This window comes from Rhodnius prolixus, unplaced genomic scaffold (genome assembly GCF_049639745.1).
Source record: "Rhodnius prolixus isolate KJV_2025 unplaced genomic scaffold, Rpr scaffold_9, whole genome shotgun sequence".
Taxonomy (NCBI): domain Eukaryota; kingdom Metazoa; phylum Arthropoda; class Insecta; order Hemiptera; family Reduviidae; genus Rhodnius; species Rhodnius prolixus.
The window spans coordinates 10,310,701-10,327,454 of NW_027411604.1; the positions used below are offsets into that span (position 1 = coordinate 10,310,701).

General features: G+C 30.9%; 1 protein-coding gene and 1 long non-coding RNA gene across 13 annotated transcripts in view; one reads left to right on the plus strand and one right to left on the minus strand.

The window, feature by feature from the left end:
• LOC141454250 (uncharacterized) overlaps window positions 1-16,754 on the minus strand; it is a 370,074-nt gene that overhangs the window by 33,758 nt on the left and 319,562 nt on the right. For 6 of the 10 annotated variants that reach the window (XR_012458592.1, XR_012458591.1, XR_012458594.1 and 3 more), the window contains exon 2: window positions 2,832-3,037. Coding sequence is in view for 6 of the 10 variants with exons in the window: in XM_074128305.1 (XP_073984406.1) it covers window positions 2,832-3,037 (206 nt within the window). In the remaining 4 variants the exon portion in view is untranslated. Of the gene's footprint in view, window positions 1-2,831; window positions 3,038-3,697; window positions 4,007-4,052; window positions 4,251-9,139; window positions 9,159-16,754 lie in introns of those variants that run through there. The other 4 variants (XM_074128310.1, XM_074128308.1, XM_074128307.1 and 1 more) reach the window with 4 other exon arrangements.
• On the plus strand, window positions 4,294-13,398 carry LOC141454258 (uncharacterized). 3 transcript variants are annotated; one of them, XR_012458600.1, is made up of 5 exons: window positions 4,294-4,577; window positions 4,651-4,822; window positions 7,457-7,641; window positions 10,537-10,897; window positions 10,986-12,513. It is a non-coding gene; the product is annotated as an uncharacterized lncRNA (long non-coding RNA). The 3 variants fall into 3 exon arrangements; XR_012458602.1 differs by lacking the exons at window positions 10,537-10,897; window positions 10,986-12,513 and adding an exon at window positions 8,897-8,911 and having other exon boundaries at window positions 4,312-4,577; XR_012458601.1 differs by lacking the exons at window positions 10,537-10,897; window positions 10,986-12,513 and adding an exon at window positions 12,535-13,398 and having other exon boundaries at window positions 4,316-4,577.

Here is a 16,754-nt window from a genome sequence, read left to right on the forward strand (position 1 = left end):
GGACCTACTTTTATAAATATATATATGTAAAATAAAGAAATCACAATAAAAAAAAAAAAAATACAACAATAATGGAATGTCTACAGTTTATTCCAAAAATAAAATGGGAAAACCTTTATTATTCGCAAATGAAAAGACAATTATACTTTAGCTAAATTAGAGGATGGAAAATAATTATAAGAAACATGAAAGGTAGGCGCACACAAAAAGGAAACTGAGAAGGATAGAACTTCAAAGTAAATGCAATAAGATTGCATAAGATTAAGTAAAATAGAATTACTGAGCTCTCTTTGTAGATATAAAAGACCACGCAGAAACTAAAAGAGGATAGATAATTGCAATTTCTTTATTTAAAAAAAGGAACTCTGAACAAAGTAGTTCTTAGATTAAAAAAGAAATATAGTACCATGAGAGGATTCAATTCACACTCATATGAATTATATTGAGCTACAGTATTTTAATATAAAATTATCTCAAAAAATCATTAAGGCGTCTTACTCAGTCTCTTCTATTTAAAGACCAACTCATTATAGTAGAATTATAGATATTAATTCTTTAAAACTGGGTCCACAATTCTTTGCCCTATTATCGACATCTCTGGGAATATGAGGTTACAGTCAATTTAAAAAGTAAATTCATTCTCAAATAATAATCTTTAATGCGAAATACGTAGCTAGTCTTGTAGCTAAATATTTAATGACGGTGCGAAAAGAAATTAATAGAAACAATAAAAAGTAGAAAAATACACAGAATAAAAATGGAAATGAATCCAGCAGCTGACCCTTAGATTTTCTCTTCCTAGGAGCTTCTTACAGCTCACTGTCCGGTGATGGACAGTGTTGTCTGTAACGAGAGAACACTGTCCGGAGGCCGGCAGTGCACTGGAAAAAGCTCCGGGCGCTAATGACCTCAGCTGTTGATGCGCCAGAAAAAAAAAAAAAAATGGAAATAACTATCCAATTTCCTATTTTTTGTTTTATTTGTTAAAATTATTATTTCGATAAATTAAAACTGGTACATCTTGCATGAAACCAGTATAACAAGCTTACTTCAATAATAAAGTTAAAAAAAAAGAAGTAGAAACTTGAGTAAAAGTAAGCTAGGTTGCAAAGCCTAATTCACTACTGACTAACCCTATGGAAACCCTTTTGTATTTCAGTAACAGCGCTTTAACTATCGACCAATAAGGAAAGTAAAAACAAATAAAAAATAATCAACAAACTTTCAAACATAAAAAAAACAAATAAACAAAACAAGTACTACATACTACTCAAATTATGTTTTGCACAGAAATAGTAATTTTAATTTTTTTCCCCTTAGTATTGACAGGAATGATTTTACAATTCACACGTATCCTATAATAAAGTTTTTGCAGGCAAGATCTAAATATCTTTTTTGCAATAGATAATCTATTGGATGCGAAAGATCAGTTACTTATAAAAAATACTTTGATCTAAGACCGAATTCCGAATGTGTCGAGAAGTAGATGTAAAAAATAAAAAGTGAAGTGAGAACATTCACAGATAACTTCATTAAATTATAATTTTTAGAACAAAGGAAGTTGGCTTCAAAATTAAACACGCCCATTAATTCGCAGATAACATTATGTCGGTGGAAAATAGTACTACAAAATACACAGAAATGATCTATGACATTCAGAAGGCCCAAATAACTCTCTCACGGAACTCTCCTGATTTCAATATTCTTTTAAAAAAAAAAAAAAAAAAAAAAACTTCAAAGCAAAATTTAAATATTCTTAAATGGGTTGTATAAAGGCAGTAAGGTCAAGAATAAAGACATCAACTTCAGAGGACTTCGAGAAATTCACAGGAAAATGAACATTCGCTCTTCAAGTTAGACCATTCACTTCAAAGTAGGAAATTTTAGTTTTTAATTTAATCGTCATCAATACTATATAAAAGGCAGTTCTACACTTTACACTAACCAACGCTTTAGAATGAAATGTAACTCCCATCTTCCACTAGTGCTTCAAAATAGATTTCCGGAATTGATTGAAATAAAATTTATAGTACTACATGAATACCAACAGTGAAACTAGCTTACGACAAATTATTGAACTTCTTTTGAAAAAGAAAAAGGAAAGAGAAATCTATTCAGTAAAAAGCACTTTTGGTTGATTGATTTTGATATAAAGTATTCCAGGAGGTAACTCTAGACGAAATATAAAATTTGTTCTATCTCTAGTTTCCATTTTTGAGATATACTGATTGCAGGCAGACTGACTGCTACACAGACATCAGATAAAAATCACTTTTTCGCACTCTTACGAAGAATAAAAAATTACACGAACTCCAAGGTAATCTTACCTTTGTGTCACCAATGGCTCCTGAGAAAAAAAGGTTCAAAATGTGGGTTTAAATTTTATTGGTTTTGCATTTTCTCGAAACATTCCAATTTTTTCATTCCATCAAAATTACTCTAGGCAGTTAGAGAAGTATAAGAAGCAGTTAAATACTTCGTTCCTTCGTGACCTTAAGTATCAATTATGTTCCTTAAGGTAGCAGATACATAAAACGTAGTTGTTTGTTAAAAATGTGATTAATGTTCAAATGTAAACAATGGTAAATTCCTTCTACAGATCTGGTATGGTTTTATAAAAGTTAAAATTGCAGCCAGTGCTGTACGTTTCGTTAGGACGGATTATAACTCAGGAGTGTCAAGATTCCTGCATGGCTGTCAATTTCTCTTTCTAGGAATTATGAAGACGGGTCGACGGTTGAACTATCTTAATGTTGACCATATTTTGAACAATTTCTTTATAATTCCAGATAAAGATGTAAAAAAAATAAAACGAATAAGTGGTAACTTACATCTACTTGAATACCTGGCCTTGGAAATACACGAGTCGGTGGCGATTCTTTGGGTACAAATCTGTAAAATTCTTCTTCACCTTGGTAAAATTTGATTGAATATAATTGCGCACCTTCCAGATCATAATCACAGACTATCTGTAAGTTGCCACCTGCTTTAACCGCTTGTGGAATACGCAATACCATTCCCTTTAGGCAGAGTGTACCTGCAAAAAAAAAGATAAATGGTGTAACTAAGATGATCTAATTAACTTGTAATGAGCTGAGTATGTGATGGACAAAAGACAGTAATATACGAAATGGAGCACAAGGTGTAAATATTAAATACAATGAAGGATATTCCATTCCTAAAAAAAAATTGCACCAGAAAGATGAAGGCTTTGCGAGAACCGTTTCAAAGTAGAAGCACTTGTTCCCATAACATACCTGATAAGGACTGAATTTATGTATGAAACGTATGATCATAAAAAATAAGCTAATTGGTCACTTTCATACTAAATTTTATTACTAAAATTATCTGAGGAAAATTTATGTGCAAAATTCATAAAATATCGAATTCAATCTAGTGTCATCTAGTGTCTTCATGTCAAAACTTTGTCGTAAAATCTGTGCTCAAAGAATCCAAAGACCATACACAATTTAAAAAAAAAAACTTTGATATGATCCAAGTACATTGTTCAAGTTCTTGGAAATAAATTTTGGTAAATTTATAAATCACAAGAGAAAAACGTGTGGTTTTGACCATTCGTCATACGAAAATAATGTAAAATTATAATAAGGTCTTAATATAAAACTGGTTTATATACTTAATTAACACGTTTTTAAAGTTATTATCGTTATAGTTATTACAGTTCTTCTCTTCTCACTTTTGTTATATCGGTAGTTTTATTTATCCAGAGTTTTCGGATAGGAGAGCACAAACATTTTCAGTTGTAAAACAGTTAATGTTTAAAACAGGAACTTAACCCTGTTAAGACTAAAATTACGTTTAAAACAGCAACGGTTTTAAATTTATACTAAATTGATGTATTGTGCTTGTCCCTAAGGCACCGCAGCTAAAGAGACTTGTACCATTTCATGTGATGTTCACTTCTGTTTTATTCTATCGCCCAATATTATAAAATATTTTATAAACCTTACATACAAATTTAACGATTACAACTCTTGATATTTTATTCATAAATTATCGACCAGGTAAGAGAAAAAGTTATCAATACATACGGTCGCTGTTTAACTACCCTGGTTAATTCATAAATGTTCAAAGTAAAATCGCTTTTTTTACCCAGTTTTATAAACTTAATACAGTAATATTACTCTTCAACCCAGATACTGCACAACGAACCTAACCAGACACTTTTTAACAGATATCTTTTTCTAATCTTGTAGTTTAACCAGTTAACACTAGAACCTATCTATGTGCGGTAGGGTTATGATTATGAAACAGCACGCACTCTGCGCAGACTTCAGCATGTTTGAATCTGTACTACCAGTATTATTACTTAAGATGAATGTTTCAACGTTCTTGAGAAGTTATTAAAGTAAATAGTTAAATGTTTTTTTACTTTTTATCTCAGTTGTTTGTTGTTATTAATGTTGCTACAGAATAATTTCAAACAAATTTCAATCGTCCAAATAATTTTTAAGTGCTCTATTAATTGAATAATATAGTAGAGATCTAACTATTCCTGAAGTTGTCTAAAATAAATTTTCTCGGATAAATGTTTCCAATGGAAGTTTAAGGCTTATGTATGTATAAGTGTTAAGCTAAAGAACATAGTTATTATTATTATTTAGATGTAGTAATGTGGATGCATTACAGATGCCAGGGCATTCACGTTTGGATGGGAGTCAGATGGCCGACCCTTTAGTGAGACAAGGCGCTGATACTCCGTTCATGGAGACTGAATCATTTTGTGGGATAGGCGATGGTTTTTCTCCGTGAAGAGCAGAAGAGAGAGATAAAGGCTGCAGAGGTGGCGAAGATCTGTTTGGCAAGTATCTACATATCTATTCGAGGCGCGCCTCGTTCTTAGCATAAATAAATTCCGTAAACAACAGTTTTCCTCACGAAGCATTGTCGTTTAAGTGAGCATCTGAAGAAGATATGGTTAGAATGAGATGTGTATTGATAAAAAGGAAGGAAAAAAATAATCCCAGCATTTTAGTACATAATCCAACCTTTGGTGATGATTTTCAAATTTCTAACGATCTAATTTGGAGACAGCAAGAGAGTTTATAGAATGTTACTGATACCTATACCTGTTGGATTAATAAATCAGACACCAAAAACGATTCTACAGTCTATTTTTTTTTGCACTTCCCAAAAAAACTCAAGTTTAAAGATCGGAACGGTTACTGTTCCATTTACCTGAAGTAAGGTTCTTGAGTTATCTAAGACTTGATCTTTAACTTCTTGGCTAATGTAACAATATTATCTTTTCTAAATTCCTAATATTTTAGGCCAAAAGAATCCAGAACTACTTTTTTGTTTACTGGAGTTCACTTAAAGATCATTAAGATCATAAACAGAAATTGAGGGAGAAAATATAGGAAATTAAAGGGAATCCTAAATTTATTTATACGTATATGCAAACTATTTTTTAAAATTAAAATTAATTCTTCTAAATTAGTCAACTGCCAAATAGTCAACAAAATATATTGAAATAAGTTTTTAATAAATCATCTTTCTTTCTACAAAACAAGAAAGATAATTATTTAAGAACAATTTTACAGTGAGCCTCACTAAGAGAGACAAGAACCTACTGTAGTTCATCTTAAATATTAATTTCATTCTGTATATTTTATAGCATGAAACTTTTATCAAATGGAATACCTACTTTATGTTGAACAAATATTTTTATTAATGAAAGACAAAATTAACTTTTTATAACCCCTTTGCGCTGATTGACAGATTAATCAGAAAGAATCTCGTGAAAAACAAGTCGTTGTCCTTAGAACTTTTTTTTTATTATTGACTTTTTCGGTACGAATGGGTTTCGGTGGAAATCGGTACGACTTTATCAAAAATGACTCTACCATTTATGTTATTGTTTTATGTACTTATGAATTACGTTTCTAATCGATACATGTTCCCAGGTTTTTTTTTTAATAATTATTATTTGAATCTTTCTGGCAAAGATTGACGCTTCCGAGTACATTAATTGCTACTACAGTTCCCGCAACCTCTAATACTTAAGCTACATGTCACAAAAATACATCGTGACAGACACGTTGGCTCGAAACCAAAGAAGAACGATGTTAACTTGGTTCAAGAACAATGGTAGGACTTGGTTAAGTTTAGTGGACAGTACAGTTAAAAAACAAATGAAGAAATAAAATAACAATAGTAATGAAATGTGGAATTAATAATGAATATGTACATACTCGTAAATTAAGGTGGATGTTAAAAACAAGTGGTAGAAAAAGATGTATGCAATAAATCTCGAGTAAATGCAATTTATGTTTATGCACAACTAAACTAAAAAGAAAATTGACCTAGTGAAATATTTATTTTAGTGTATTGCGTCATTCCCACATGATACCCTTTCAACACTACTTGCGTCGTGCCTTCTTTTTCGCTATAAATCTTTTGTAATATTTTCTCTTTGTTATAAAGTTCTGTAAGCTTTTTTATTATTATTTTTTTACTAAAAGCTTCTATAAACTTTTTTTTCTAATTTTATATATCTTCATATACATATGAAGGATATATAAAAACAAAGAACTGAATAATATGGCTTAATTAATTCTGAACATTTGTATGTATTTCATTTAAAAGAGAAATCTAAAAGTAAAGCTATTGATTTTCTTGAAAATATTAAGCATCTTTTCTAATAATCTGCAGTTAATTACCAAGTCCTAAGTGTGGATTTTTCTACCTTCAGTTTCCATGAAATACTTCGTTTTCGCGTCAGTAAGTTGGGTAATTATGCCATAATATCCTTCATTGTCGACAGTATTTGAGAAAGATCTTATCCAAGGATAATAAAAGTTGCTTTTAGAGCATTGAGTTCACGCAAGCACCATGATTCCGGCAGAGACATTAAAGCTATCCTATTTTAGAGATTGTCATAAACTTAAGATGCTAATCGGGGGGTTTTCAAAAATGCTGTGTTATTTCTGGGTTTCAAGGACTTCTTTCTCAGACACCCACCTTGATTGAATTCCTACCGGGCACTAAGGATTATAGAGTCAAATCGGAAAATCTGACTGCTGGACGAAAAAGAAACCCTATTCATCTTGTCTCAGACTTTTTGGGCTGTTGGGGATTATAGGTCAGGAAATTTAGTGGCATCATGCGTTGACTGTTTCTTTTGAGGTTGTTTTACGCTTCGTACGATCTGTTGTGATAGATTACGACTTAAAACCCCTTTTTGTTCTTTTCTTGGGATTGCGTAAGGTTAGTTCTCTCCCACAGATGTATAGCAATCGATTTTGTCAATGATCCTCTGTTTTCGAGGAATAGCGACCAGTCTCTTGAATAAGAACTCAAAAAAGAGGAAATCAAGAGAGTGTAGCTCCTACAACGTGACCAAGATTAAATCAATCATATATGTAGTTTTTATGAATCGTTTTTATAATAAATTGTAATGAAGAGATAAAGTAATAGTTCTTTTTTTCAACAGTTTCAGGTTGAGCTAAAGGAAACAAAAGCTCTTTACCTCTCTGAGCGTACTGAACAGTTACTCCGTTTTGTACACACTGGGAACAGAATCTTTGGGTCAAAAGTATCTAACCTTTCTCACAAACGTAAAGTGGAAACGCTGCAAATATTTTATCTTAGTTCATATTAAAATTCACCATTGTTGAGGTAATTTTATGCTTGGATAAATCAAGTTTTATTTGTCTTTATTCTTCTGAAAGATAAATTTTCTTGTTTATTTTCGTCATTTTGGTTGAAAATATTTATTATTAAAATGTTGGGACATTTTAATTAAGCTTAGAAGAAAGTGGATTGTTTTAAATCAGCAGCGAATTCAACATGAATGCAACGTATTTTAAAATTACTTTTATTAAATTTAATAATTAAAAAAATAAATAAATAAATTCTACAATGTGCTGCATGCTTTTACTTCGCTAGTTAATCAAGGACGAAATTAGTTAATAATTAATTAATTTATTTCGCGGCTTAGTTAATTCCGCAACCATCACAATCTGAAAATCCTTCTATTAGGATATAGGAAAGATATAGACACGGAAATTTAGACTGTGGCATACAAAATTATTGTAACTATATTCATTACACGAACCTTTCCAATTTTATTACCTTGGTATAATAATGTTTAGAAAGGTGGCAACTATTTCTGAGCTTTGTTGCCCTTCGTGCTAACAAAACAAGTTGAAAGATCTCAAGATATTTTATGTATTTTAAAAAATTATCCCGTAATTGTGAGATCTGTATTCCGATTTTCTCAGTTTCTAGTGTGGTGATGTGAATGAATTGTCACATTGTGCTAAGACTAACCTCAGGTTAAGGTGCTTTTTCTTTTTTCTTTTTTTTTTAGTGAAAATTACGCATAATATAGAAAATTTAATTTAAAAACTTTTACGAATAGGTAATGAAGGTTGGTGGAAAAACTAAACCTAATTAAAGGACGTTCTACAAACATCATTTATTCGGAAATTTAATTCAATTAATTACGGTAAAACAGCAATTTGGTATAGTTAATCAAACCAATGAGGTCTTTTATTTGAAGTAAAAGTTGCCAGTGCAATAATGTTGTTTCCAAATGAACAAATTTTCGAAAAAATTTGAAATAAAACGTGAAGTCCATTATGTAAAATTAAATATCTCACATGAATGAAAGGTATTGTTAGAGTTCTATTTGTATTATAGTCGAAATTAACATGTAAACTTGCAGCTAAACAATATTTCATTAGAGCTACGTTAAAATATAAATCTTTGCTGGAATAGTGATAATTTTTGGAACAAACTACATTAAAGTGAAGTTAGGCTTCCTATAAAACTGTCACCGTTAACTATGTTATATAAATCAGCATGAAAAAGCAGAGAATACATTTATTTGTCTAATTCCAAGAAAATAATAACTTATTGTTCTTTGCAGAGCAATAAGCTTGCATTTTGAATTTCATCTGCAAAGCAGATGTAAAAGAAAGAATTTAACACATGGAATTTCTTTAATTTCATCCATGAGACAACATATCTGCTGGTAGAAGAACGTCTATGAAGTTTTTTTTTCTCACTATTTACTTTTTTAAAGAGATTAGCTGATGATTAAAATTAAAGAAAGGTTATTTTAATTATTACCTAAATTGATGAAGTAATAAAAAGACGTTGGGAAATTTACCCGTATCTCAAATCGTTTTTTGCCTCAAACCCTTCATCTTCACTCAGTTCCCTCGGGCACCTTAGACCCATTGTGACCATACAATTGCATATTCTTTGATTCCTGAGAGGGCTGATTTATTGCAATACTCTCTACTAGTGTCTCAGTATCTAAGAAAAATTTTTAACAATGCTGTTATTTCTTGGTCATCTCCGGGAATGTTCCAGAGAGGGACTTCAATTAAGGATTACGATTTCCTCTCAAAGGTAGAATACACACATTGCCTTTCCTTGTTTTTGAGGATGGCTTCCTAAAACAGATTATTTAAAAACCATGATATTAGAGGAACCCACATTAGATATTTTAATCACTCTTGACGCACATCAAACTAAATTGTTTAATTGGAAGGAAGATTATTGCCAATTTCAGTTATAATTTTTGGATTAATAAATCAATTACCAAAAACAGTGAACAATAAATTCATCAGATCAATTTCTTCTCAGCCAAAACTGTAGACAATTTAGAATTGCATATAAAAAAATTCTTAAGACGATGGAGCCTAGATGTTGGAATAAAATAGGTAAAAATCTAACCAATATAATAAAACATTACTCAACGAAAAATTAAACTAAGAATTCATGGTCAATGAAGAATGTTTACTAATTAAATACAACGCTTTGCAGTTCAATAACATTCAAAGGATAAAAGGATTTATTTTTCCACTTTCAACACAATTTTCTTGAGAGATTACATGTCACTGTTCCTAAGGAATCTTTTTTACAAAATTCTCTCTAGAGAAAAGGTTTCCTTTCTCTTCAGTCGTTCTATTCTATTTCTTTAATACTCATCCCGTTTGCAGTGATTCTTCATGCTTGAAGCTTCAACTACATTGTTTCTCTTTTTGATTATTCAAAAAATATAATTTTCTAGTTCAGTACCGTAGTTTGCATAGAACTTAATGAATTAAACATAAGGCACACAAATTCGGTAAGGACAGAAACAATATTAGGATTATGTTAAATCTTATGGGTAAACATATCAAACACATAGTCTATATATAGATCTATTGATGATATTGAATCGTGGAGTGGATAAAGGCACTACCTCATGAATAGGCATATAATGATAAATGGCAAAGAGATGATTCACTGTATTGTATGTGGTAATCTAGCGATAATTGTTCATGCCAGAAGATGTAGTATTAATTGGTTAGAGAAATTAGTATATTAACGGGTTCTTAGATAAATGTGCTTTAAACCAAGAGTTTCGGCACATAGATATTGATTTCATTTCTTAATGTTTTAGAGGCTTTAAGAATGGAAACAGAACTTTTATTTTTGTTTGTTAAAAAACTAGAACTAATAAATTTAAGCGAATAATAGCCCTTTTATTATCAAAATTACTGGTACTAATTTCAGGTATTTTGCAAGAGGAAGTTTTTTATATTCTGCAAAAATACTATTGTAGTTTTTCATTATGTTGCGAGATAAATACATGGGAGTGCATATTTCAACCATTTTTTTATTTAAAAACATTCATGTTTACTCTAAAAAAAAAATTAAGACGAAATATCGAATAGAAACAAAAAAAAAAATGTTGATGTGAACGCAGCTTGAATTAGATTAATGGTAGTCAAGGGAGAAACTTCGCATAACACATCAGTTGCCTTGAAAACTGATCTGCAAACCGTATTCAAAAATTGAATCGTGACAGCTTGCTTGGAAAACAAGCCGACTCTTATCAGTAAGCCTTCGCCAAAGGTAAAGCAAGAAGAAGTATGTAAGTATATTACATAAAATATCCGAATGTAATAATTAGTTAAATATGGAGTAGTTTCAATATAAACATACAAATGTTTTTATTCTAGGTAGATCGTTTTGATCCAAGAAACCAATACATTCAAATATGAATCACTAGGAGATTGAGATGATTATTATCTCCCATAATTTTCTATAGATGTTCATCATAGTAAACGAATGAAAGGTTCCAAAACGATAATGAAAACGAAGAGAGAGAAAAAAATAAAGTTTTATCTTAATCGCATTTATCCGTATTTCTTGTGACAAAACCCTACCTCCTACTATTCCTATCCAACCAGAGCGTAGAAGATATTTATTTGGGAGAACGGATTTTACGGGTGATTGTCCAAAGAGATTTGTCTCTTTCTATTGGGAAAGAGTTAACGTAATGGGCTTATTTCTCTTTCTATCTCACTCTTAACTTATACCCTTTCTTTCCTTTTATTTTATTATTATATTTTTTTACAATTTTATTATTACTATTATTTTTCTATCAAATATATCACACACTGTGTGATAGGAGGTTGTTTTTGTTTAGGATAGATAAATTCCAGAGAAACATGGATGTTACCTGAAACGTTTTCACAAATTAATCGAATAAAAAAACAATTTTGGCAAGTAATATTTAGCTATCCCAGTATATATAATTTTGTTGTAGAGTATTATCCATTTTGGTGACTAATGGATTCAATCAAGGGAGAAGAATATAATTGCCAATTTCAGTTTTATTTTTTATATATTTTTGCCAAGCATTAGACTTGAGGGTCATCTTCATTTGAAGATTACACATTTTAAAATTTCTTTACATGGTAGCTGGCGTGTTTTACCTTAAAAGAATTCTAAAACAAGTAAAAAATATGAGTGAAATTGGCAATATCATTATATCATCTATTTATTTACTAAGCAATACCTTTATTATCTTATTAACTTAAGTAGCGTTCTTCATGCGTGGCGTTACAGGCAGGTGTAGGTTTTAGCCGATCTCTAAGCATTTTGTTATGCTTTCAACTTTGGTAAATCGCTTTCAACCCCTTGAAGCCATTTTGTGATAGTATAAAGCTGTCTTGGCCTCCATTTTTGGCCACGATAATACTCATTATTCTTAATTATGAATTATTCTTAATTCATCTCCGGCAAGTGTTCTCTCGTTAAAAACGACCCTGTCCATCACCAGACTGTGTGAAGTAGAAAGCTTGCTAGGGTTAGTAAGAAAATATTTTTTAAGGACATCTAGCTTGACTCGAACCAGGGTCTTCCGCGAGGTAAGTCCTCATTATTTGTTTGAAAGGAGCGACAAAGCTATCCAATGCACTTTTTGGATCATGTAGTCAGTGCCATTGTGTCTGTGTCTGTGTGGTGGGTTTGTGTGATGATGAGCTCGAGTTTGCCTGTGGGTACGCTAAACCCAAATAGTTGCACACATTCAACTACCTCTGCAGGCCCTTGGTGTATTGTGTGTTTGTCTGGACTGTGAGGTAAATGTTGATTAAGTTGATGGCTTGGGATTGCCGAAATCCTTGAAGTACAGGATAGCCAATATCCTCCATCGTGGTAAACATAACTTTATGCCGCTTAAAACAATTTTTTTTTAAAGAATATGTTTTGTTCTCTGTTCAGTACCTTGAAGCCGTAATGTATCAAGTCCTTAACGAGACCTTGTTGAAGAATACCTGGACCAAAATATTTATTTGATCATGGCCTAATACTAAGATGAATCAGGAATGAAATGAAAGCCACATTCACTTCTAAAAGAACTTTCGCATCACTCTTGAAGGGCAGAATTTAAACATAGGTTTTACAGTTTACACGACCAAAAGAAGACTGTGTGTGCAGGTAAACTAAAGGTTGTCTGAGAATAAGTATTCTCAGCAATTTTACGTGTAATAAACAATTATAGCTCTGAGCAGAGTAGGTATGGTGCCCAGTCTAAATTCCCTAAAAAAGGGCTCTTCTCTTCTAAAAATAAACTTCTAGCCGAAAATAGATCGTCGAGGGTTGTCGTGACTCCCCTTTTGTAATGAAATGTATCACTTTACATTGAAACAGGTTCAACAAATGTTTGAATAAAAAATCAAATTTGGATTGTCTTAAACTAATTTTATTTTTCATACTTATTTGTAATCAATTAATGTCAATCATCCAGAAAGTTCGGATCCCAACAAGTCAATTGTTGTACCCTTCCTAAATGCTCTCAGCTTACTCCGTTCTAAATTTAGTTCGCTGTTTGAGTTTGTATTCAGTTTACAGTTCGCTAATAAACTTGGACACGTTTGGCAACATGCTGCCAAACATTGTCATTATTATGTCTTTACCATTACTGTTATTGTTATCTCAATTTACAAACTCTTGAATATCACAGCTGTTATGAAGTGTATAATACTTTTTATTGATAAAATGTTTATTGACTATTTCTATTTGAAGCACTAAATATTTTGTAAATTTCTACTAAAAAAAATAAATAAATATACTTTGCTAATGTCTGAGTAAAAATAGTATTTTTGACACTTAATAGATAAAAGGTGCACATAATTACCTTACTTTTTCTTAGTGTTACTTACGTAATGTAATTCTCAGATAAATATTCACAAATGATGCTGAAGCGGGAATGGTGAAGTCACCGCTACAAATTCAATGTTTTACAAAAACTTTAGTGTAAATGAATATTGAAATTCTGTTAAGAGCACAATAGAAAATAAAAACCTATTAGTACATCTTCGTAGATGTGTTTTTAAAGATAATTCCTCACTTTGTAATCTAAATTTATTTTCATGTTTTAAACGTCTGCAAGTTAAATGATATATTAAAGTTCAGTTGAATATCTAGAACACGAGTCTGCTGTTATCTTACATTGTTTAATGGAAGTACCTACCCAGCTACAGCCAATCACTCCCGGTAAACCGTTACAACAAAAAAAATGGGACCTTTGTTGATGGATTGCCATTAGATAGAGCATGTCTCTCCCAAAATAGAACCAGAATCCTTCTTCTTTCAGTTCTCTTCTTTTCAATTTGGTTTAGCTACACTGGACTGTACTGGTTCCAGTAAGGAAACATTTTTAACAATGAGTTATTGTAGTAAATACTTTTTCGGAGTGAAAGACCTTAAAAGTAGGATGTGATACAGCCAAAAATGCTGACTTTTTTTTTAAACTACCTCATTCCTTATCTGAAAGTGAAAGGAATCTACGAAGCGTCAATGCCAGCACCAAGTAGCAATCGAGTGGGTGCCAGGCCCATGCTGGAAAAGATGTTGCCATCTGGCTACTACATTCACTTGTCCAGTACGTTGAGCACGAAAAAATAAAAAAGACAACACCAAGAGTTTATTAGTTTAGAATATATATATATATATATATATATATATATATATATATATATATATATATATATATATATATATATATATATATATATATATATATATATATATATATATATATATATATATATATATATATATATATATATATATATATATATATATATATATATATATATATTTCAGTAATAGCGCTAGTCGTTTTGATAAACATCGTAGCCTTTACAAGAGTACCTGGAATTAATCGCATGTTCCCAAAACTTCTCCCGATAAATCAAACTGCTAACACACAAAATGGAAAATAATTAAATACTCTTCGCAACCATTAAACAATTAGTAAAGTTATTTTGAAGACATTAATTACAAGGAAATTAGTAGTAGTATTAGTAGGAAGTAAATTGAAACAAGTTGCACCACACGATCTGTTTTAGTAAAGTAGGGCTTGAGAAGTTAACAGCCCTCAACAACAACTTTGCACCAATGAAAGGGTCTAACATCTGAGTAAGACAACCATTGTGTTGACAAAAACTTGGGACCCTACCATGTAAACGTTAATAACTTTTATATTTTATTTAATAATAAGAAATAAGGTTACACTTATTTTACTTATCAGGTTGTACATGTACATAAGTTGCACAATGTTGTATGCACTTTTTTATTAGTAGCGTCAGTTTAGAAGGAAAACAAAAAAATCTTATGTAAAACTCATCTATGACTTTTTCTTAAAGAGAACAAAAACACCCCGCGTCAGAACAACATTAAATCAATTTAAAAAAAACGGGAGGCCTGCAGTTAGAAACAACAATATTCTTGGTGCCTAAGACAACCCCTCTAGGTCGGGCAATTAGCCAATTTCTTAACATGAATAAGATAGTGTAATGACAATATAACAGGAGCTTTTTAACTGGATGTTAAATTAATTTATACAAACGAAACAATCTCTGAACTTGGATGAAAATTCAAAACTGGTAAAAATGGCAGAAAGCAAGCATTCAATGACGGATGAAACTGTCGAGCATTGAGGATCCAAGCAGCATTGAAGAAGAAGAAGAAGAAGAAGTCTTTATTTAATTTACAAAATTACATACATGTAAAATAGTATTTCAATTACAGTGAAATTAAATAAAACTAAAAAATAAATTCCTTATAAAGACAAACAACATGGTCATTGACCGTCCGTGGAGTCTATGATTTATTGTTGCATTTTGTATTTATTTATTTTTGTATATATATATATATATATATATATATATATATATATATATATATATATTTTAAATTATTATTATTATTTTTATACTCATTATTATTATTACCTTATATACTTCCTTCTTTCTGTCTTAACTATACAATATAAAACATAAAGCATTAAACCGAAAATTGGAAAACAAAAAATAGATTTATAATTATCCTGGATTAATAAGTGATACTCGTTTTGCATAAGCTACAGTACAATACTGAACCAAAGCAACCCAGTCTTTGCCGTTCAAATAATCCACAAAGCTCTGTCTAGAAAGAGTAGGCGAACCAAAGTAACGACCGCGCAGTTCAGCCAATGCTGGACAATCCGCCAGGAAGTGAAACAGGTCCTCATACTCATTACTGACACATAGATTGCATTCAAGGTCGGTATTCTTAAAATATTTGTAATTCAACGGTAATAGATCACCTCGAATTTTGAATATCCATCTCATTGATTTCAAAGAAAAATCATCAGTTAAATACAATTTATCCTCTAAAGTATAATGAAGTTCTTTATAAAATGGGTAATAACTTGTATTAAATACCTTCAGTTTGCAAATGTTATTAAAATCACTGTTTAAAGATTCAATTATAATATTAAGCGTAGTTTTCCACAAAACGCTATTGTTACAATTTGTGAAGTTTAAATTAAAATTAATATTAAATTTTTCAGCCTGACTCTTAATTTCTGAAAACCAAAAAATATTCTTTTTTATTATTTCAGTAGCTAAAATTTTGGGATATCTATTTTCGGAAAGGTTTAAGGATCTGAGTAGATATTTATAGTGCAGTTTTAATGTGTAAAGGAAAATAGGCGGTAATTTGGTTTCGAAATGTATTAACGCTGAGGGTGCGTATTTTGGGCATCTCATTAATTTCTTCATGAAAAAATAAAGAACCCTCTCAACCTCGTCATATCTTTTCCATCCCCACAATTGGGCACCATAGCAAATGATATTTCTAGTAACTGAGTTGAAAATTCTAATTTTTGATGAATATGAAATATTATTATTATCAATAAATTGTGACCATATTAAGTTTACGCTCAGTTTTGCTTTTGATGACTTGCTTTTTAAGTGTTTAGACATAGATAATGTGGACATAGATAAACAATCTCTGAACTTGGATGAAAATTCAAAACTGGTAAAAATGGCAGAAAGCAAGCATTCAATGACGGATGAAACTGTCGAGCATTGAGGATCCAAGCAGCATTGTACTACTTTATTTTCTTTTCGTAAATAAGGTCTCTTAAATTAAATTTCATTCTAAGTCTATAA